At 52.5% G+C, this 20,150-nt stretch overlaps 10 protein-coding genes across 10 annotated transcripts; 2 read left to right on the top strand and 8 right to left on the bottom strand.

The window, feature by feature from the left end:
• Positions 1 to 811: 811 nt before the first annotated feature.
• N7459_007434 (uncharacterized protein) lies at positions 812 to 1,501 on the bottom strand (the record flags this gene model as incomplete). The annotated part of the gene is made up of 3 exons (XM_056946602.1): positions 812 to 908; positions 963 to 1,204; positions 1,280 to 1,501. The coding sequence occupies 3 exons, from the start codon at positions 1,499 to 1,501 to the stop codon at positions 812 to 814; spliced, it is 561 nt and encodes a 186-aa protein (XP_056798601.1).
• Positions 1,502 to 2,079: 578 nt separating this feature from the next.
• Positions 2,080 to 3,804, bottom strand: N7459_007433 (TPR domain protein; the record flags this gene model as incomplete). Its single annotated transcript, XM_056946601.1, has 1 exon — positions 2,080 to 3,804. The coding sequence occupies one exon, from the start codon at positions 3,802 to 3,804 to the stop codon at positions 2,080 to 2,082; it is 1,725 nt and encodes a 574-aa protein (XP_056798600.1).
• Positions 3,805 to 4,774: 970 nt separating this feature from the next.
• Positions 4,775 to 5,342, top strand: N7459_007432 (uncharacterized protein; the record flags this gene model as incomplete). The annotated part of the gene is made up of 2 exons (XM_056946600.1): positions 4,775 to 5,055; positions 5,108 to 5,342. 2 exons carry the CDS (start codon positions 4,775 to 4,777, stop codon positions 5,340 to 5,342), a joined length of 516 nt encoding a protein of 171 aa, XP_056798599.1.
• A 168-nt stretch (positions 5,343 to 5,510) lies between these two features.
• On the bottom strand, positions 5,511 to 6,142 carry N7459_007431 (superoxide dismutase; the record flags this gene model as incomplete). The annotated part of the gene is made up of 2 exons (XM_056946599.1): positions 5,511 to 5,618; positions 5,693 to 6,142. The coding sequence occupies 2 exons, from the start codon at positions 6,140 to 6,142 to the stop codon at positions 5,511 to 5,513; spliced, it is 558 nt and encodes a 185-aa protein (XP_056798598.1).
• Positions 6,143 to 6,960: 818 nt separating this feature from the next.
• Positions 6,961 to 7,946, top strand: N7459_007430 (oxidoreductase, short-chain dehydrogenase/reductase family; the record flags this gene model as incomplete). The annotated part of the gene is made up of 2 exons (XM_056946598.1): positions 6,961 to 7,460; positions 7,532 to 7,946. 2 exons carry the CDS (start codon positions 6,961 to 6,963, stop codon positions 7,944 to 7,946), a joined length of 915 nt encoding a protein of 304 aa, XP_056798597.1.
• Positions 7,947 to 8,139: 193 nt separating this feature from the next.
• Positions 8,140 to 10,050, bottom strand: N7459_007429 (putative general amidase; the record flags this gene model as incomplete). Its single annotated transcript, XM_056946597.1, has 3 exons — positions 8,140 to 8,297; positions 8,361 to 9,639; positions 9,703 to 10,050. 3 exons carry the CDS (start codon positions 10,048 to 10,050, stop codon positions 8,140 to 8,142), a joined length of 1,785 nt encoding a protein of 594 aa, XP_056798596.1.
• Positions 10,051 to 10,269: 219 nt separating this feature from the next.
• On the bottom strand, positions 10,270 to 11,994 carry N7459_007428 (putative pyridine nucleotide-disulfide oxidoreductase; the record flags this gene model as incomplete). The annotated part of the gene is made up of 1 exon (XM_056946596.1): positions 10,270 to 11,994. The coding sequence occupies one exon, from the start codon at positions 11,992 to 11,994 to the stop codon at positions 10,270 to 10,272; it is 1,725 nt and encodes a 574-aa protein (XP_056798595.1).
• Positions 11,995 to 12,753: 759 nt separating this feature from the next.
• N7459_007427 (MFS transporter) lies at positions 12,754 to 14,535 on the bottom strand (the record flags this gene model as incomplete). The annotated part of the gene is made up of 6 exons (XM_056946595.1): positions 12,754 to 12,899; positions 12,961 to 13,172; positions 13,237 to 13,522; positions 13,579 to 13,932; positions 13,984 to 14,272; positions 14,335 to 14,535. The coding sequence occupies 6 exons, from the start codon at positions 14,533 to 14,535 to the stop codon at positions 12,754 to 12,756; spliced, it is 1,488 nt and encodes a 495-aa protein (XP_056798594.1).
• A 936-nt stretch (positions 14,536 to 15,471) lies between these two features.
• N7459_007426 (RidA family protein) lies at positions 15,472 to 15,938 on the bottom strand (the record flags this gene model as incomplete). The annotated part of the gene is made up of 2 exons (XM_056946594.1): positions 15,472 to 15,767; positions 15,827 to 15,938. 2 exons carry the CDS (start codon positions 15,936 to 15,938, stop codon positions 15,472 to 15,474), a joined length of 408 nt encoding a protein of 135 aa, XP_056798593.1.
• A 1,040-nt stretch (positions 15,939 to 16,978) lies between these two features.
• Positions 16,979 to 19,519, bottom strand: N7459_007425 (fungal specific transcription factor domain-containing protein; the record flags this gene model as incomplete). The annotated part of the gene is made up of 6 exons (XM_056946593.1): positions 16,979 to 17,795; positions 17,848 to 18,005; positions 18,084 to 18,293; positions 18,360 to 18,760; positions 18,844 to 19,181; positions 19,446 to 19,519. 6 exons carry the CDS (start codon positions 19,517 to 19,519, stop codon positions 16,979 to 16,981), a joined length of 1,998 nt encoding a protein of 665 aa, XP_056798592.1.
• Between the last annotated feature and the right edge of the window lie 631 nt (positions 19,520 to 20,150).

Below are 20,150 nucleotides of genomic sequence, written 5' to 3'. Positions count from 1 at the left end.
GCCGTGTTCGATGTTACCAAGCGTTCTGATCGGCACGACAAATACGAGAGTTCCCCTTCTAAGCCCTGTAGTGATCTCCAGAGCGCCATGAAGTTAAAGTTCGTCAACGCGATGCCTCAAGATCTATCGCCCCAAAACACAAGAATGGGGGACGGAGATCATCGCCCAGTCGGATGATAGGGTTCGATCTGCGATCTATAATTATCGACCCTGCATCATTTCGATTCTCTGCTGTCATTATAGAGTTAGGCAGAGCCTGGCTGCCAAGAAAGCTCGTATTCCGTGACGATTGGCCCCACGATGAAAGGGTCTGAACTTACCTGCTGAGTCCAAGGATAGCGGATCGTGTCGCCCGCTGCTCTTCGCGTTGAGTTAACTCGATCTTTGGGCTGAGTTCGACAGCGATGTTGGTGGGCGGTGTTACCGGAATCCAAGTTTGGCCTCACACAGCCCCAGCATTGATAGTTTACTTGTTACGTCACTGAGGATTATTGGTGCTGTGTGAGATTCGATCGGAGACTGATCGGCGTGGGGGTTGAACTCTCGTTCATTATAGAGATCTCTGCACACTCGAGGCAATGTAACCGGACAATCAAGTTGCCCGTAGGTCTTCGTTACTAGCAGCTAATGGGGTCCAATCCATGCAAACGGCCTGTAAGAAAGACATTCTTGGAGTTAACGACGAAATGATTATTGATAGTTACCCAACATCTAGCTAGTTTGGAAGTTGGGAGCATTAGACATTATACATTATCCTCAGCATTCACCAGTCAATTTTTGCTCCAACATGGAGCTCAGCAATGTTATGTCCTCAAACGTCCTCGTGTATAGGCTTCACATTCATTCTATTTCTCCGTTGAACGTGGCAGACCATCGAAGCTCGAACAATAAGACCAACATAGAAAATCCTACGATAGAAGTCAGAAGTCTGCTCCCATTAGAAGAGATGAACATCCACTTACACACCAAGTAGCAGCATCGTAGATCCAAAGCATTCCACGCCGTATAACCGGTCATCTTGGGTCCCTGGATCGCCGTAACCACCAGCATGATAAAAGCCCAGCTCATACAGATTCCAGACAGCAGTAATGATCTGAGAGATAAGGGCAATACAGTCAAATGCAATGCTCACACCGGGGTGAACGGCACACCCGAAAAAGACAATAGAAAAGATAATGGTGGACCAGACAAATCCGTAAGAAGCCTGGCGAGACAAAGATAGCAAAAGTCAGTACTGGAAACAATCTACAAAATATTTAAAGACAACAATCCTGCTCACCGTCCCCAGATTGCTAACCGCCAACCCGGCTCCTATCCCGTCTGTGTACACCACCTCTGCTTCGTGCTGGGAAAATGCCCACGCAAAGCAGACGATGCCGACCATGGAGCACAGTACAGTGCCAAAGCGCAGAGACAGGAAGGATAGCCATTTCTGTTGCTTTCGGGGCAGAGCCTCCACACACAAAGCATGGTGGGATCGATCGTGCAGCTCGGGGGACATTGTAACAATGCTAGATGGATTGCGCTGAATCAGACGGAGGATCAAAATCGACAAATTCAAGGTAAAAGATAGTCATTCAATCTGGCTCAGTCCAGTATATAATCAAGAGCAAGATTCAAACTTCTTCGCCCAAGAGCATCGTTGCTTTTCAAGTGGCAACACAGCCTCCTCCATCTGTCTCGGTGACGATGCCAAGAGCCTGCAGTGCCTCCGCCAAACGAACCACGCCAATCAAACCTCGACAGGAATTTAGGGCCAAGCTTACTCGGACTCGAATGAAGTGGAATCTACTAATTAGCCTTTTAACTCGCTTTCCCCGGAACTTCCTGGCGATGACCTGGGTATCTAGTCTCTCCGCCCTCGTCATGCTTGGCGTGATCGGTTTGGCATCCGCGAGCGGAGAATGAAGGCGGGTTGCTTTGGCTTGGTAGAGCCGTTGGTCAGTGTTCATGTACTAGTATTGGTGCAGGCGAGTTGAAGGCCGCGAGTTGAAGTTGTCATTCGTGTGACAAGTAACAGAAATAGAGGTCGGTGATTTGTAGTATGGGGGGTCCATTGAATAACTCCCTAGACCTTCGCTATGCTGTCTGCTGCCGGCAAAAGCATGATGACTGGATTGGCACATCTGCCATGGCCAACGCAAGCTTCAGCTGTGGTGCCACAATGCGGGCTTCGGATGTCCTTCCCAGCTTCGTCAGACACTCATGATAGCCATGCAGAGCCCAGACATTATTTGGGTGCCTCAGTGCGCGAGGCAGAGAATCATCAATCCCAAGATCGGCCGCATATACATCCAGCGCCTCCTCGACCCGGCTCTGTTCCAGTAACAATGCTCCCAGGGCATGTCGGGTAGGTTGCATCCAGCCCCAAGGCTCATCGTACGGTAGATTGTCGTCTCGCTGGATTGCAGTCCGGAGGCAGGAGAATGCTGTGTCATAGTCCCTAGAGCGATATGCAATCTCGCCTTCAAGCATTGGCGCAGCTACACTAAGAATATCCTGGCAGGTATTATTGAATATGGTTCGAGAAGGCGAAACCAGTTTTGCTGCGGTCAGGAATAGTGCCTGCTGTTTTAGTGCTTCTTCAATGCGACTAGTGGCTGCATAAGCAACCCCCTTTGCGTAACATATCATAGATATAGTGACACAGTATAGACGCCGGTCAGTAGGAAGATCAAGGGCAAGGATTTCATCCCAGCGGCCAAAGCGGATCAGGGCGTGGACGCGCATGGCGATGAATCCTTCCAGCCAGTCAGCTAGTGGAGGCGATTCAACTCGGAGGAGCTCTCCAGTGATCGAATCTGCCAGGGTATTGGCGGTATCGAGAGCAATCTGGGACTGGCCTGCCAGCATGGCAGCGTACATCCGGAAGTGGTAGTCATGCGCACGGTAGATGTTGTAGAAATGCCCCAGAGGCTGCTCTGCAAGGAACTTCTCGTCGGCCTGGATGGCAGATGTATTTGACGCCACTGCGCGCCGGTAGTCGCCGCACAGAACATCCAGATGGCTCGGCATGTGCTCCAGGTGCCCTGCATCAGGGACCAGACCACGCAAGTGATCAGCCTCTCGGAGTGCCTTCTCCGGCGTGGGTGACATTTCCATCAGGTGGATGTATAGATGCAAGATCCCCGGGTGACGCCGGGGATTGTCCGATCCTTCACCTTTCTGAGCCAGAGCACTTTCTAGCGCTTTGTGGATATCGAGGGTTCGGGCACCGGGGCTAGGCTCGCCAGTAGCCAGATCCCAAAGACTCCACGGCGTCAGGTTCATCAAAGCATCCGCATAGAGCGCAACAACGTCGAGGGCGTGTGGGATGTTGTGATATACGGAGACCATCGCCTCGGCGTATCGTTGAGTCCATTCGGTGCAGTCACCGACCGGCTTTTCTTGTGGATATCGATGTTGCAATGCGTCTATAAGCGCTTTCTCAAAAGGGAGTGCGTTGGCTGAGTGTCTCTTGGCTTCCACCGAGGCTGCGTGGGCGCGTGTCGTCGTGGCCGAGAGATCTTCTCCGTCGAAGAGCTGCCATGGTTTGTTATAGTTGGGACCCAGGGCGAACGCAAGGCCCCAGTACCCCATTGCGCACCAGGGGTCGAATACGATACACTGCTCGAAGCAGCGAACCGACTCCTGGTGGTTGAACGCGTAGGCCCACACCAGGCCACGGTTGAACCAGGCTTGCGCGTCTTCACTCGTTGTACTGATCGAGCGGTGGAAGTTCCCTAGATCATAGTATCGGGCATGAGAGGAGATGTTGGACGGCGGTCCAGAGCGGCCCCAGACCTTTGGGTCAATCGAGTCCATTGTAGGCGTTGATCGTGATGGTTGACAAGGTTGAAGCCCGCCATCGCGCGGGGCGTGGTGGGGCCCTGCGTGGAGCATTCAAGATTGGCGCAAGATGATGCGACGCGAGGCGATTGTGATCATGGCCACACTCCTTCGAACGGGTGCAGTTGTCAAATCGCGATTGACCGAAGAACAATCTGCATGGCGTAGACTCACTCCCCATGGACGCCCCTGCCTCCGCGAGGCAATTGCCCCTGATGGGCGATCTCCAACTGCACGAAGGGGGTTTGTCTCGAGTCTTGCGAGGCGAGCTTTTCGATAATAATTTAGCTGTGTCTGCTCGTCTCATTCTGTCTCGTTTCCTCTGCCAGAGTCATCCTAATTATGCAGTCCTCAGCGACAACCATGGCGGCGCCCGATCCACCACCCTGCAGCTTTCTTTTGTGGCCCATCATCCTATGGCTGATCACATTCCTTTATATGGTGGCCAAAATCTTCCATATGCACCTGGAAAAGAAGCACCGTGAATCGCCATCGTGAGGCTGCTCCTCTCTTCCGTGGTTCTTGCGCTGACGGGATCCTCTAGGGCCGCGCATTTGACGAACTTTCGGTTTGCCCCTGTACTCGGAGAGACGCAAATGGACCTCCTCCCTGCCTGGTCGCAGATGCCGCGCAACGAGCCCGGGAAAGCATCTCGGAAGTCGCAATATGAAATAGAGAAGCGGGCCTCGCATCCATTCAATCCAGTCAACTCCACCAGCCCCACTGCGCGGATTTCATGATCGACGCGCATATCTGCTCGATCCCGCTCACTGTGACCTGGTACCTTGGTAGCCAGGCACCTTGGGGGTGCCTATATATGCCTGGATTCACCCGGAGTGAATTGACTCGACTTTCCTCAGTAAGACAGCCTGTTCGATCTTTTCTCGGTATAAAAAGTACAGCATTGCGGTCCCCATCTTGTGCTTTGCATCATTCATTCTCCACCATGTGCGGCGACAGCAACCGTCCCACGTACGGCGGCACCATCGCAGTGTTGTTTCCGCGCGACCAGCATTTCTCTTCAAATACCTCAGAGCAGTCTCTCTCTTCATCGCCAAACTCCATTGCCTCATCAGCATCCTCGTCGCTCTCTACGTTATCCTCATATTCCCTCTTTTTCCGTGACCCCGAGCCAGACAACCGCAATACGAAAGCAATCTTCCGCACCAATGATGCTGAGACATACGAGGCACTGCGGGAGTGTCGGCAGGTCAACATGCGCATAGAGTGAGATCTTCGTCCCAACATGACCCACGCCGAGGCTAATTCGACATGGCAGGAAATACGGAGATCTCACCACCAGCACGCCTTCCACACCACCGCTTCACCAATTCCGCGTTGACCTGGGCCAGCAGAAAGGACAGCCGTCGGGCTCTCCAGCAATGGATTTTGAGATTGAGCTGCCCGAGCGACTGAACTTGGGTGTCTCGGAGAAGGGAGTCGTGGGCCGACAGATTACCGTGACCGAAGCGGGTGGAGCTCTCCTCGGCGTGGGGGTGGTGGGAATCAACTGATTCAACGGTGTTCTGTTCTATTCTCTGCGTGTATCCTTTCTCTATTCATACGTGTGCACAGTGTAATTTGATATCCACGAGCGTTGGTCTTCATTCCGTTTGATTGTCATCATTCCGTCCCTGCATGGACGTCGACTAAGTATGCCACCACGAGGATTCTATTCTCGATCACAGCTTGACGGGGTTCTCCACGCCGGCTGTGTAGCGCTTCTCCGCCTCGGCCCAGTTGATAATCTTCCAGATTCCGTCGACGTACCCGGCCTTGTTGTTGAGATACTGTTCCCCAGAGTCAACTTCCGCCCATGAATCGTGACACGGCGGGTCTCGGATGGTAGAGACGAGATACTGACCTGAAGATAGTATGCATGCTCCCACATGTCCACGCCGAAAACGGGCACGTCAGACGCCGCCACCGGGTCCTGATCCTTGGTCGTGGTGATCTCCAAAGAACCCTTCGGCCCGCCAGCGCTGACCAGCCATCCCCAGCCACTACCCTGGATCCCCAGCAGCGCAGCACCGAAGGCATCCTTGAACGCCTTCTCCGAGCCCCAGCGGGACACAATTGCGTCGCGCAGAGAGGGGGCTGCCCCGGAGAGGTCGTTGCCCGGAGTTCCCGGGGGAGTGAGGTTCTTCCAGAAGAGCGAGTGATTGATGTGACCGCCGCCGTTGAAGCGGATCTTCTGCTGGAGAGATATCAGGGTAGGTACGTCGTTGGTCTGCGTGGCGGAGACTTGGGAGGCGAGCGCGGCGTTGAGGTTGTTGATATAGGTCTGGTGGTGCTTCTGGTGATGCAGCTCCATGATCTGTTTCGAGATCACGGGCTCGAGGGCCTGGGGATTTCAGTGAGATGCGGGTCATGCATCCAGAGTAGATGGTACGTACATCATACGCGTAGGGGAGAGGAGGGAGAGTGTGTGTCTGGCCTGCCATGGTGGTTGATGGTGGTGGTGGTTGATGATGGAGAGTGTAGAACAGAGCGAGATCTATAAGCCCCCCGACCCCCAAGGTCCCCTGCCCCTCCTTAAGAAGCGTCCCCAAGGTAGAACTGGACCACTTGCTCTTCCACGACTGGAATTCATATTGCGTTGCTCTGTTGGTTATTAATGGCTGCGCGAGATTGAGCACATTTCGGGTCCACCGGCGCGCGCGACTTCCGCCATTCAGCTCTCTCGATGCAACCGAGTCGAGAATAATACGATTCAAGCACGCCATCTCCGGGACACTGCGGATCGTCCTTCTGGATATCTCAGCTATGCTGTCGTGGATCAATGCCTGGACAATATCTTCCAGTTGGTCTGAACGGCTCCTTCACCCCTTCTCCGGCCATCCCGCACATCCCGTACAGTCCACACATCTTGGGAATGCAACCACTCCAGCTAAAGCAAAAAGAAGTCGTCGCAGACAATAGAAACCTTCAAGATGTGATCTTCTATACTGGCCTGTCAGACTGCCCTGTTGACAGCGATTATTAATCCCCACATTTGCGGGGTCTCGGCTGCAGCGAGCCTCGGTCAATCGGCGAGCAGTAGACCAGCCATACCGCCCGACGACAATGCCGGCCGGAATGCCAATCCTCCTTCTATCCTAGCTGCCAGCTCTTTCCCAGCTACATATAGCCATGTCAGCCGCAGAGCAAGTCGAGCTCAACAACTTCTCGAGCATCTTCTCGCTCGAGGGCAAGGTCGCCGTCGTGACGGGCGGTTCACGCGGATTGGGTTTGCATGCAGCGTCGGGGTTCGTACTACTATCTTCGGGGAGAAGCGATTCCACACTGTTAGGTGAGAACTCACTGACCTCCACTAGACTACTACAAGCCGGGTGCTCCAAAGTATACATCACCTCCCGCAAGAAGGATGCCTGCGACGATGCCGTCGCCGCGCTCAATGCCCTGCCCGGCAAGCGGCCCGGCGCCCAGGCAATCTCCGTCCCAGCCGACAGCGCCCGCATGGATGAGCTGGACCGTCTAGCGGCCGAAGTGCGCAAGACCACCGACCATGTCGACATCCTGTTTGCCAATGCCGGCGCGACATGGGGCGAGAAGTTCGACACGCACCCGGAGAAGGCATTCTCGAAGGTGATGGATCTGAATGTCAAGAGCGTGTTCTACACAATCCAGAAGTATGACATTCTGTTTTCGTCTTGGGGTAGCCGGGTCTGGGGTTTCGCGGTTTTCTAATCACCTGTCACAGATTCACGCCCCTTCTCACTGCACGCGCCACACTTGAAGAACCCTCTCGGGTGGTCATCACCGCTTCCGTGGCGGGCATTGGCATCGGAACAGTTGGTGAGAATGCTACGCCGAGCTATTCGGCATCCAAGGCTGCTGCTATTCACCTGGCGAAGAACTTGGCGGTCGAGCTGGGACCTCGGCATGTCCTCACCAATGCCATTGCGCCGGGGTTTTATCCATCCAAGATGGCAAGTGGGTTGATTGAGCTCAAGGGTGGACTGAAGCAGCTTGAGGAATACTCTCCCAACGGTCGACTGGGACGCCCGGAGGATATTGCTGGTCTGGTGGTGTTCTTGGGGTCTAGGGCGTCGAGTCATCTGAATGGAGCCGTTATTACGACGGACGGAGGTGCGGTGCTCAAAGGTAGGCTTTGAATTGGCAAGTGGCTTGGTAATAAATTGAAGCAAAAACATATATCATCACTTTCAGTGGTGGTTTAGTCAATTATACAAGGACCTTTGTTCGTGTCAGCATACAATTCGAGTTGATCTACATGCCGTTTTAGGCCAAGAGAGCGTAGACCTCGGCCGTAGAAAAATGTTGGATAGCGGATTGTCTCGGCAGAAGTCAAAGCTTTGCACTAGCGGCTGCTGCTCGTCCCTGCACAGCACGATCAATGATCTCCATTGCCTGATACAACTCATAATCATGCTGCTTGGGCGTCACGACCTGGACACTCAGCGGCGAGTCTAGGTACACGCGACGGTCGACCATTTCCTCGTTCCCTAATCAATAACATAAAAATGAGCATCTTTTCCAAGTCCAAAAAATCACCTCTAGAAACGTACACAGTCGGCGATTCATTTTATCCCAGCTCCCTAGCACGGGATCCTTCATCTCGTGCCCAAGCTCAAGATCAGACTCGGCGAATGGCCGCACGGGCACCACGCCAGCCGGGTAGTCCAGCAACACAAATGTCGAAGTATACCCAACAGCATTATAGCGGTCCATCTGCGGCACGGGGTGTGGTGCGATGGGGCAAATGATAGCATCGACGCGCCGCGCATGAGAGCATGAAGACAAGGTCCACATCTTCATCATTTCCTGCTCAATGTCCGCGCGCTGGGCCTGCAGCTGCGCTAGCTGGTTCACTGTCAGCGCTTTCCCGCGCTTCATACGGCCCTGCAGCCAGGGTATCAGAGCTTCACCCATGCCCTCAATCAGGTCGAGCATGTTGGCTCCGTCATCGACTCCCATCAAACGACCAGCAAGAGCTTGGCATTTTGGCAGCACCGGCGGGAGAGGAATATCAACGACCTCCACCCCCGGCGTCCGACGTAGGAGCTGAGCAACTTCGCCGAGGATGCGAGTGATCGGGGGCAAAGGCGTGACGAGGCCGTCGGTCTTCAGCACGCCAACCGTGAAGTTTCGCGGAGACGCAAGAGCCACCGGCGCAGGCCAATAGCCCGGAATGCCATCCTCCCCAAACAATTCTGCGCGAGGCACGATCTCCGCCATGACAGCCGCAATGTCCGCGACGGAACGAGCCAACGGACCCGCCACGGGCTGCAGTGCGATCCGGCCCTTGCCCGCAATCTGGCCGCTCTCCTGGCCGCCGTAGGGAACGCGTCCAGTGCTCGGTTTGAACCCGTAGATCCCCTGGCACATGGCCGGCACGCGAATGCTGCCGCCGATGTCTGTGCCAAAGCCGACCATCGAGCCGTGCATCGCGAGCAGTGCGCCCTCGCCGCCCGTGCTACCACCGGCCGTCCATTGCCGGTTGAGCGGGTTGAGTGTGCGTCCGAAGAGATGGTTGCAGCTATCCAGCGTTGCGAGCGTCTGCGGGATGTTTGTCTTGGCGATGACGATGGCGCCGAGGGACTGGAGCAGATCGACCAGCGCTGCGTTTGATCGGGCGGGTTTGAAGGCCAGTGAGGACAGCCCGATGCTCGAGTCGACTCCCTCCACATTGAAGGTGTCCTTCACCGAAACCGGGAGGCCATGTAAGGGACCAACAGGGCTGCCAGTGCGTTCTAGATGGTCGTCGAGTTCTCTCGCGCGGCGAAATGCACGGCCAAACAGTGGCTCGGTCAAACAGCGAGTCAGCTGATGGGCAACAGCTGCTCTCTGCAGTTCTCTGTAGTTAGTTCAAAAAGCTGGTAGTCTCAATGGAGTTCTCTGATGGCACACCTTGCAGAATCCTCGCACCACGTCCTCGGCCTTCAATCTACCCTCTGCCATCTCCGCGACCAACCCTCGCACATCGTACTTCTCAGTAATGTCCAGTTCTTTAGATGTTAGGATCCCGCATGTTCGCGGGATATCCATCACATTGACTCGGCCGTATTGTTTAGGACCCTCAGTGATTGACTCGGCGGGCGAGAGCATCCCTTTTGGGATGAACTGTGCTGGTAGTCGCCATTCGGGAGGGAGCGCCGCAGCGAGCTCGGCTTGCTTGCGCTGGGCGACTGCCACATAGGGAGGTTCCTGGGTGGCCATGGAGGATGTGATGGGACAATCGATGCCGCAGGCGGACATGCCGAAATACTTTCGATGCGGGGAATGCGGAGAAGCCTCGGTCCAACTGGGACTTATTGGAACGTCTAACAATATAGTCTTGCGTTACGAAGCCAACTATCATTTCAATTGAAAGATCCTGTCATAGACAGCCTGTATTACCCGGAACTGAATTGTCATCGACTAACGATGAGATATCGGTTTATAAACCTAAATATAGAATACGCACTTTTTGTTCGCTTAGAAACGGGAGATGTCTCTTCCAAACACTCTGTTCAGAGTCCACCGGAAGGCCACGCGCAGCTTGTTGCGCCAGCTGATGCTCATGGTAATGTACGCTGCGTTCCAGACCAATCGAGCCATGCGCCCTGTAATACCTTCAGGGAGGTATTTGTTGCGCGCGCTGCCAGTCTGTGGATCATGAGGGATTTGCATCAACGCCCTTTCATTTCCGATGTACGCCAGCGTGCCCAGGTCGCGGAAGGAGAATGGTGGGGTTTCGCCAATGTCCTTCTTGTTGAGGCGTGCAGCCAGCCATTTGGCTTCCTGGAAGGTGGCCTGCGCAGTAGCAGGCGGAGCACCAGTTTCCGGCATTGCATTGTCACCAAGCGCGAAGACATCCTGCAGGACCGCTCTCTGTCCGGATTCATTCTCCAGCTGCACTCGTAAATGGCCATCAACAAGCAGAGCACCTGTCTTGGGGACTTTGCTGAACTTCCACGGCTGGCTAACGGCCGACGGCGAGATGGAGCCAGCTGGCACGGAGTCTATCGGGAAGTCGTTGACAGTTGCCAGTGACTGGCTGATAAACTTGCCCATGGCATTGCCTGTCACCCACACGCACATACCAACCCCAACTTCGCCCTCTTCCTTGGTGGTGAGAGTCAGACAGCGCTTTGGATCCATCTCGTGAGGACCGGGAGCACCCGGAGCCCCCCAGCGGAGACTCTCCACATGATGCGATGTTTTGATAGCCACTCCTTCGCTCTTCATCGTTTCCATTGCATATTGGGAGAGTGATTTGTCGAACATGGACAGCACTTGGGGAGCGACGTCGTAGAGACTTATTTGGGGAATCCCATCAAGAGCCGGGTACAGGGTCATCATGTCTTTGTAGATGAAATCACGAAGCGATGCCGCCAGTTCCGTACCGGTGGGTCCCGCGCCAACAATGGCAAAGTGAAGCAGCCATTTCCGCATTTCCGGGGTTGTAGTTGGCAGGACAGCCAGCTCGAAGCATTCACGCACGCGCCGCTTCACCCGTTTAGCATCGCCGATATCCTTGAAGAACATTGCATTCTCCCGGACGCCTGGTGTGTTGAAGGTGCGGCTGACGGTGCCCACCGCAATCACCAGCTTGTCATAAGGAACCTCGAAGGTCTCACCCTGTTCCCATTGGCGCTGCGCCTGCATCGGCTGCTTGGATGTGGTCTCGGCTCCTTCATCGACCTGTCTCACATGCTCGGGGGTACGCGGTGTCTCGGTGACCCCACTCTTGACCACAGTTGCTTCACATAGAATTGTCTTTTTCTTGAGGTCCACTGCGCGCGCGGCCGCCTGGATGAAGTCCACCTTGGCACGCGAGTCTCGGACGGGTTCCACGATATTGGAGAAATCCAGCGATCCGCCGGCTGCATCAGTGAGAAGAGGAGTGAACACAAAGTAAGAGCGTGGCGATATGACAATGGGCGCGAAGGACTTCGGAGAAAGCCGGCGCGACACAGTATATCCACCCCAGCCTGATCCGAGAATCACGACGCGCTCCTTTTGGCCACCGGGGTCGCGCATTGCGGTGGAGTGTTCAATATGCGTCGCATAGTGTCTGGGGCGAGAGATGCTTGTGGGAGGGACGGCACTGAGGAAGTATCTGCAAAGAGCGCGTTCGGGAGTGGACAGGCAAGGTGAGCGCATAGCTCGAGCCTGGGGGCCCCGAGCTCGCACGGCACCTAAAGGCCTGGGAGGCATGGTCAAATTCGAGCTGGTCGATGTCAGTTCAAAGTTGTTTGGTCAGTGGCAGTCCATGGGCGAAATGGAAGAGCTATAAACCACGGAGCCTTTCCGCTGACACAGTCATGACTTCATTCTCGGCAGGGTCCTGCACAGTGAATGGAAAGACTCGGGTCGGGATCTCAAACTCGAACCTCTCAGATTCACCGATCCACGGCAATCTGCTATCGGGTTCTCGAGCTCCGACGCCATCCTATCGTGCGAAGGCAGCCCAGATGTCCTCAAGGGGAAACCCGGAATCCTTCGGGGTCATCGGTGAGTCGACTGCACGTGCCACTGGAGTCGATCGGGAGATTCAGGCATGAGCTGTGTTTGCTTCGGCCTTCACATGGGGAATTTCTAGCAGAGACAGCTGAGGCTGAAAGGTTGAGGAAAAGAAAGGGGGGAGACGCGCATTATAGGCGCTGTTGGCATCATGTGATGCCGCGGGTTGGCATGATGGTGGAGCATCATGCCACTCCAGCGACTTCAGGAATGCATGAGAACTATATGTCTCTGTGTTGCAAATCACGTTGACAATTCTTCCTTCCTCGGGGATCTATCTCGAACCTTGGAACTATGTACATCCAACTTATGGACTAGGCTGCGAGGATCCCCGTTGGATAAGTTTCATCGCTCATAGATATCTAGCTATCAAAGCCGACTCCTTGATAACAACCATCAGCATAGATCGCTCCCGCCTGATCCGTTCAATATTTACCCAAAAATCGGGCTTGTTCAAATCTCCCTTGCTTTTTCGTCCATTGTGCCCTTTGACGGCTCGGGCTGCTCGACATCGATGTTGTCAACGACCAATGCAGCCTCAAAAAAGGCATCAATATCCTCTAGCTTCTTGCCGGACGTTTCTGGACAAAAGAAGAAGACTGTACGGAGCCAAATCAGCCCTTGGCACGATAAGAGGAAGTGCACATGAGGTCAACCCACCGAACGGCATCTGAAGGAAATTGGCTATGACGAAAAAGATATATATCCTCCATCCCGTGTTTTGGATAGCAGTCGGAGCCATCATTACCGTGAGGAACGTCATCGCCCATTGAGACATAACGCCGAGTGAAGTATTGATGTGCCGGAAACGGAGAGGCGAAATCTCCGGGCAATATACCCAAACAACTGAGCACCAGCTTGTCGCGTAGATACTGGCAGGCAAAGGTTAGGAAAGTATCTCACGGGATGCACTGGGCAGGGGACAGGGGTACCTACAACTCGAAAAGAAACAACATCGCTACCGCACCCCAACCCATCGAAACGTTCCCTTCCCCAAGAGCTAGGAGAATCATGAAGATCAGCATGGTCGTGAAGCAACCGAATGACCCGGCGAGCATCAGTCGTCGACGCCCCAGCTTTTCAACTAGGTAGGCAGCCGGAAAGGTACCCATCATATAGCAAATTGCCGAACAGCCTGCCACAAGTTTAGAAATGTTGGGTGCCAGCTTGACAGATTGCGAAAACAATTCCGTCTGATAATATGCAATGACGTTGGCACCACCTAAGGTTGTCACGAAAAGGTCAGAAACGATCGGCCAAGCAATCTGGAATACTTACCGAGCTGCTGAAGCCCCTGTATCATAACAATGATGAACAGTCTACGACTGTTCCGAATCGGAGACTTGTCCCAGAACAAGATCCGCCACAATGGATCGCCACTCGTGCGCTCTTGGTCAAAAGCAATGCCATCGAGAATCTCTTTCTTTTCATTCGCAAGTTCGGGGTCATGGATCGAACTTGCTCCGCGCAGTTGTCGTAGTACTTCGTCCGCTTCTTCCGCCTTGTTCCATAGATATAACACCCGGGGCGACTCGGGAAGTTGAGTTGCCAGAAGAAGTGCCACAATTGGATAGAAACATTGCCATGCAAGTGGGAATCGGATGGTGATCTGGCCGGTGGTATAGCTCAATGCTGGGACCGGTCAGTAAATGCCGTGATGGGCAATGGAGCTTCGAGGCACACCATAGTTGATCCAGTAGGACGTGACGTTTCCAAATAGCACGAGGATCAGTTGAATCGCCACATTTCGTCCTCTTTTCCCGGGTTTGGATGTTTCTGAGAGCCATACCGGCACCGTGGAGGAGACAACTCCCAAACCCACGCCAGCGATAATTCGAAAAATCACCATTTGTGCAATGTGAAAGACCGCCGCTTGACCCGCACCACCCAGGACAATTAGTGCGCCCCCGGCCATCAAGGCGTTACGACGACCAAGAGTTAGACCATATACTGCCGAAAGACCGCATCCAACCTAGAAGATGCGGGTTAGAGCATTCTCTTGGGAGTCCAAGGCGGTCGGAAATTCTCACGTACCATACATCCAACATCAAATATAGAGACCACAACGCCTTGAATTGTAGAATCTGGATTATTGATGGCCTTTAAGAATAATGGCACACTGATGACTCCTCCGAGGACACCCTGATCATAGCCGAACAACGTGAAGCAGAAACCACATGTGACCAAAATGGTCGCACGAAGCGCACTTCCTTCGAGTCGATCAATGCCCAGCATCGTTGTAGCCTGATACGGGCTCAGCAGCTAAAAAAAGAGAACTTGCAGCCCTGCTGGTATTTCGCCAAATTGTGCAAAAGACAGTAGACAATTAGTTCCAACCCTGGGCTTGTCCAAACTATATAAGTGTAACAGCTTCGCCTTGGCGATCTAGATTTAGTTCAGCGATCTGGAAGCCAAAAGATAAGCATCGCGATAAGCATGGCAGGTGCGTGGAAATTGACTGAAACGAAAGCCGTTTCGACCAACCGAGTTTCTCGAAAACCGATTCTATCTGGTGTTGTTATTGTTGATAGGAGTTCACATTCCGCCTAGCCGGACTACCTGACCAGAGTGAAGGCCGAGGGCCTTGCTTACAGAAGCTCGACAAGGACACCGCTAGGGAGACATACCAAGTACCTCCATGGTGAATTGGACGTCCCCAAAGAATGGGATACCTTCCATGTTTCATGCCTTGGGTTGTCTTCTGATAAAATATGCCTGAGCCGTGAGGCACCCCACGGCGCGATGTGTAGATAGTTCCAGTCTATAGGCCTGTTTTCCTTGCTCTTCTAGTGTAGATCTCCTATCCATGGATATCTACAAGGGAGAGAAGGCTGGAGGTCGTGTACGCTGACCAATCTCTCAATACATCAGGGATCAAGTTATTGGAAAGCGAATTTATTTCTTTAGACACCATAGGCTATACTCATTCGTCCATGGCCAACGATGTCTGACTCGGCGTTCGTATATACATGCATGGTTCCATTCCTCGTCAATGCCGCTGATTGCGGAGGCCTGAGCCGTGAGGCAGCCCCCCTTCCGATCCATTCTTCGAAAATATTCCCCTACACGAGTAGCTACACAGTAAGAAGTAGCTGCAGTAAGAAGTAGCTGTCGAGAATCATTTGAACAGCTGAATTCATAGAATTGCCCCCACACTTGATCATGAGCAGATCAGTTCGGGACATGCGCAACGACTTCAATCTCAACGCGCATGTCATCCTCCCCAAGGCGAGTAACTCCGACGCAAGTCCAAATGGGCTGATGGCCGGGCATGTACTTTTCAAAGTTGCGCACCATGGCGGCCAATGCCTCATTGTTGATCGGCACATGGTACGAGTTCACACGGAACACCTGGCTCCAGCCCTCGCCACCGGCATCCTTCAGGTTGGCCTCGACGTTGGCGAATGCTTGATCGATCTGAGCATTGATCTCCGTGGGGAAGACGTCCGTCTCACGGTCCCAGCCACCTAGATGATAAGTTTCCATTAGAGCCCCACGGACAAGGAACACTTGGTGAGCAGCTCACCTTGGCCCGCGCATTCGATGCGATCGCCAATCCGGACTGCTTGGCTGTACTTGAAGTTTTGGCGCTTCTTCTCGCCGGAACCCTTGTAAGCGTAGTACTGGAGGTGAGACATGACGAAGTGGGTTGGAGGGAAGTCGATTGACGAAACACAAACTTCGAATGGGATAATCGATCGGGTATGACTATTCTCGAAGCCAGGGAAAGAGCTCAGATCAAATACTGTTGCCATGGCGGAATCCACATTCCGCCAATCATACCGATGACTACACATCGGCCATAGCAAAAGCTCTCAAACTGAAACTTGTGAAGTTCTGCATCGTCTCTGGGAATATAACATACACCATCAATATGCTTTTCAAGACGTTCCAATCACAATTGGCGTTTCCAAAGTAATCGAGACCCCCCAAGGTAGCCCCCATATACCGCCTTCGTAAAGTGGATATACCGCCCTAAATAGGAAGTGTTTTATTGGCTGCTACGCATACTTCTGGCAAAATACTTTACCACAGCACCTGAAGCCGTGCAAATATCTATGAAACGTGATCCTCAGAGTGAATAGTGAGTGGACCAACTCAGGGGATGACACAATCTGTACAAGGTTGACGTTGGATATGTGTAGTGTGAGGATATCATTGATAATCGGTGACCGGAAACTACATTCCGGTATCTCAGTTCTGTCTAAGAGCGTCATAGATGGATGAAGTATAATCAGTGGATTGGCGACCACAACGAACATTCTTTATCATCTTTAAATCGTTTATAGCCTAGCTTATCATCCGAGAAGTCTGATTCCTGAATTCTGGGCAAACAGTATGTGATTTCGCGCTTACTCAATCTGTTATCAGTAGCCTGCCTGGGGTCCGTAAGTAATCCGCTGGGTGAGCCGCAACCTTGGTGGGTTTCGCGTAAAGAGTGGCGACTGTCCAGATGCGATCCGAGGCAGAACCGGAGTGTTGGCGGTTCCTTCCAAGACCAGACTTGCGCGGTCCGATTCAAGAACATTTGCATTCCAATGGAACCTGGGAATTCTATTTGTACTACCAGGCAGCTAACGGTGCGCCCGGGCCCCAGACGTAGTAAGGATGTACCGCTTCGAGCGACTAGACCACCCTGGCACAAGGAATTTAATACAATTATCTGGATAGAAAGATTTTAGAATTCAGGAGGAAATAACAAGGAAGACCCCAACGCATCATGCTGATCCATGAAAGCGTCCAGAAAATCCGAATTTTGAAGACCCAGTTCTTCCGTTTCAAAGCCATTAGGCGATACACCAGAAAACCACCCAGATGAGGGGTTCTCTTGGGAGGCCCCCTGTTCTTCATGGGATGGATCTTCCAGGCTTCCAGGCATAGGGTCTAAAACCGGTGCGATCGATGAATTTGCTTTGGAGTGACCAGCTCTTGACTGCTGCCGATCTGCAATCATGCACTGAACACTGCGCCAATAGCGTTCAGCAGGGGCCCATGAGTACGAAAGCTGTTCAAGGGTCTTCAAGCAGGATTCTATGTGACGAAGAGTTGATCTGCCACTCTTTTGGTTCCTGGGGCCGTCTGCTTGTATGGTCACAAGTGCAGCAGAGAGGGTGCAGTGGGTAGCGGTGACAGGGCTTTTTCGAAAACTGCCAAAAGTTGCACGATATTGCTGACTGAGAGAAGAAATTTTTTCAGCGGCTTCAGCACACAGAGAAATTGCTTTCTGTGTGACGGATTCGGTCCCAGGATGTGATACTGTCTCTGCCTGCGTAGACTCAGCACCATGTTTGGGGAGGAATGGTTTGCATATCAAAATGATGGAGGTGTGATAGCACATATTCAGTGTGTAAGCGTGAGGGAAAGTGTTAGGTTTCCCCGTCCGCTCCACCTTCAACTCCACTGGCAAGGAATAGTTCCATCGTCTAAGATCCAGTAGGTATTTTTCGAATAAAGTTCGCATCTGAGTATGGGGCGGCCGCTTCTTAGGGCCATAGCTACAGAAGCCGTCAGTTGTTATGTCTTCCAATAGTATGAGTGGATACTCACAAATTCACCAAGATATTCTCGAGAATCTGACAGTGAGCTGACATTGCGCGATGGAGAGTTGGAAGTAAACCACCATATCTGGAGCTTAAGACACCCGAAGTGCTGTTGTCCTCCGTAAATGGCTGCGGTGATGGCAGAGGAATAGAGCTCTGGCAGTCCTTCATCCCGAGAATTCAAGTGAGCGACGGCTCAGAAGCGGGTGAAAAGAGCTGAAGGTATTGTAGGGACAAACTTACAAGCATAGTGCATACACGACCAGTGTAAGTTGCCCACAATTTGTCTGTGCAGTATAGCGCCCAATATATCTGCGACCGCAACCAAGCTTCTTCCGCAGACAGCTGTTGAGAGCGCACGAGGATGGTTGAATCTAGATTGAATCCCATATCAATGGCCATGCGAATAGCCATGCCGTGGCGTAGCCAGCCTGCCGCATCCTGGCCTATTGCCTAATGATGTTGAATTAGATCAAGATTAGAAGAATTTCAGGGGTAACCTGAGGCGGGGGGGCTTACGACGTAAGCAAGAGCCATGACTGAAAGTGACTGAATAGTGGTGATAGTAGGTGATCTAAGATCAAAATGTAGCATCACCTCAGCATTTTCAAGAAAGAGCTGACCAGCTGTGCTAGGATCATCTGGATCAGACCGTACATCCCGCCTATCTGAGTAGCGAGAACCAAGGGCTAGAATGGAGTTTAGCAACAGTGGACTGAAGTATCGGCCCTTGTCTTTGTGGCTCTGTCGAAACAAATTTTCATCAACTACTTGGTGCCACGGTTGTTCCCATTGAAAGTAGATGTCAATGAGGTGCTCGGCAAGATCCCATGATATGTCATTCATACCACCTAGCTGGGAATGCTCGCCTAGTGCAACAGTCCAATGTGTATCTTCATGTGGCGTTGGTGCAATATCAACTGTGGAGTTTTAGGAGAAGGGTCAGGCTTAACTTTTCTGTGGGATGCAAGAAGGATTGTGTGCGACCAGCTTGTTGACTCACTATTTAAATATTGCAATAACTCAGCACGTCCGCTGCTAGGACCAAAGTATCGTGCTTCGCCATCACATTCAAACCCAAGGGAGCCATCCAGATACAAGGCTTCTGTTGACTCGGTGCAGAGATGATCGAAATCTGATGGAGACGCACTTGTGGTGGATTCACCTTCGGATAACGGCTCTTCACCCCCTTTCAGCTCCGTAATAGAAGCGTCCACGTCAATTGAATGTAACTTCAAGACTTTCTCCAGCAAGTTGATGCGAGACTGCAAGAGATCAATGAGCGACTTTGGGGCGGTCCCGCGGTGGTCACTCGTGGTGTATTCACAATGAGCTCCACGACTGAGACATCTTGAACATGGAGTCTCTCCATTGCACTATCCATCAGGGTCAGGGGTCAGCTAACGTAGAACAGAGGTAGAGCAAGCCGCGCAATGATGATAGACCGTCATCGGCAAGGGGATTGTAGAGGTAGGGGTGGGGAGGGGAAGCACTCTTCGCAGATTCCAAGTGACCCATACATGCAAGTGACAGGCAGAAGGAATCTACTGGTCTCCTACCTTGGCTCTTCGTCGTCTACATTCATCGCACGCACGAAAAACGTACCTGCCGCGGACTGATGCAGCGGATCTTCTAGCGCCGGATTGTGGATTCCGCCGCTGGGGTTTTCTGCGGTCCATTGTCGGCTCGCGACGCGTAGGGTGTGAGCTGTGTGGGTGATGCGAAGACTTGGAGATGGATCAGGCTCGCTGCCAGTAGACTAATTTGCAAAGAGCGCGGCGGAGGAGTGATATGCGGGGAAAGGTCTAGACTACCTACCTAGGTAACGGTATAGCAGGCATCGAAATTGGCTGACGGATGATCACGCGGCTGGCCATGGATCGACACCGATCGCGTACCTAACTACTTAACTAGTTAACTATGTGATTTTCCTATCAGTGACCACCATATTCAAGCCCTAATCATGATAAGCTCAGATCAATAAATCCACGACGTGAATTGAGCATTCTTATGTGTTATATATACAGACTAGCATATCTCACTATCTGTAAAAGTTCGAAGCAAATCAAACGCCAAAGAATGACAATATCGTAAATCTGTGTAATTGAGCTACTTGTATTGTCAATATATTTGTTTGCATAGTGCTCTCTTGGAAACGTTTCCGGGCCTTGCCCCATGTGTATAACCAGTATTCCGCGTATGTCCATGGAGTATAGACTCCATAGAAGCCACGATCATTGTAATTTATCGCCTTGGGAAGCACGTTACTGCTTTGACTCTGTGGGTTGTATTATACATAGCAGCATCTCG

This window comes from Penicillium hispanicum (assembly GCF_028827665.1).
Source record: "Penicillium hispanicum strain IBT 35686 chromosome Unknown utg000006l_segment0_segment0, whole genome shotgun sequence".
NCBI lineage: Eukaryota > Fungi > Ascomycota > Eurotiomycetes > Eurotiales > Aspergillaceae > Penicillium > Penicillium hispanicum.
The sequence above is the reverse complement of the archived record's forward strand: the minus strand, read 5'-3'. Positions and strand labels throughout refer to the sequence as shown.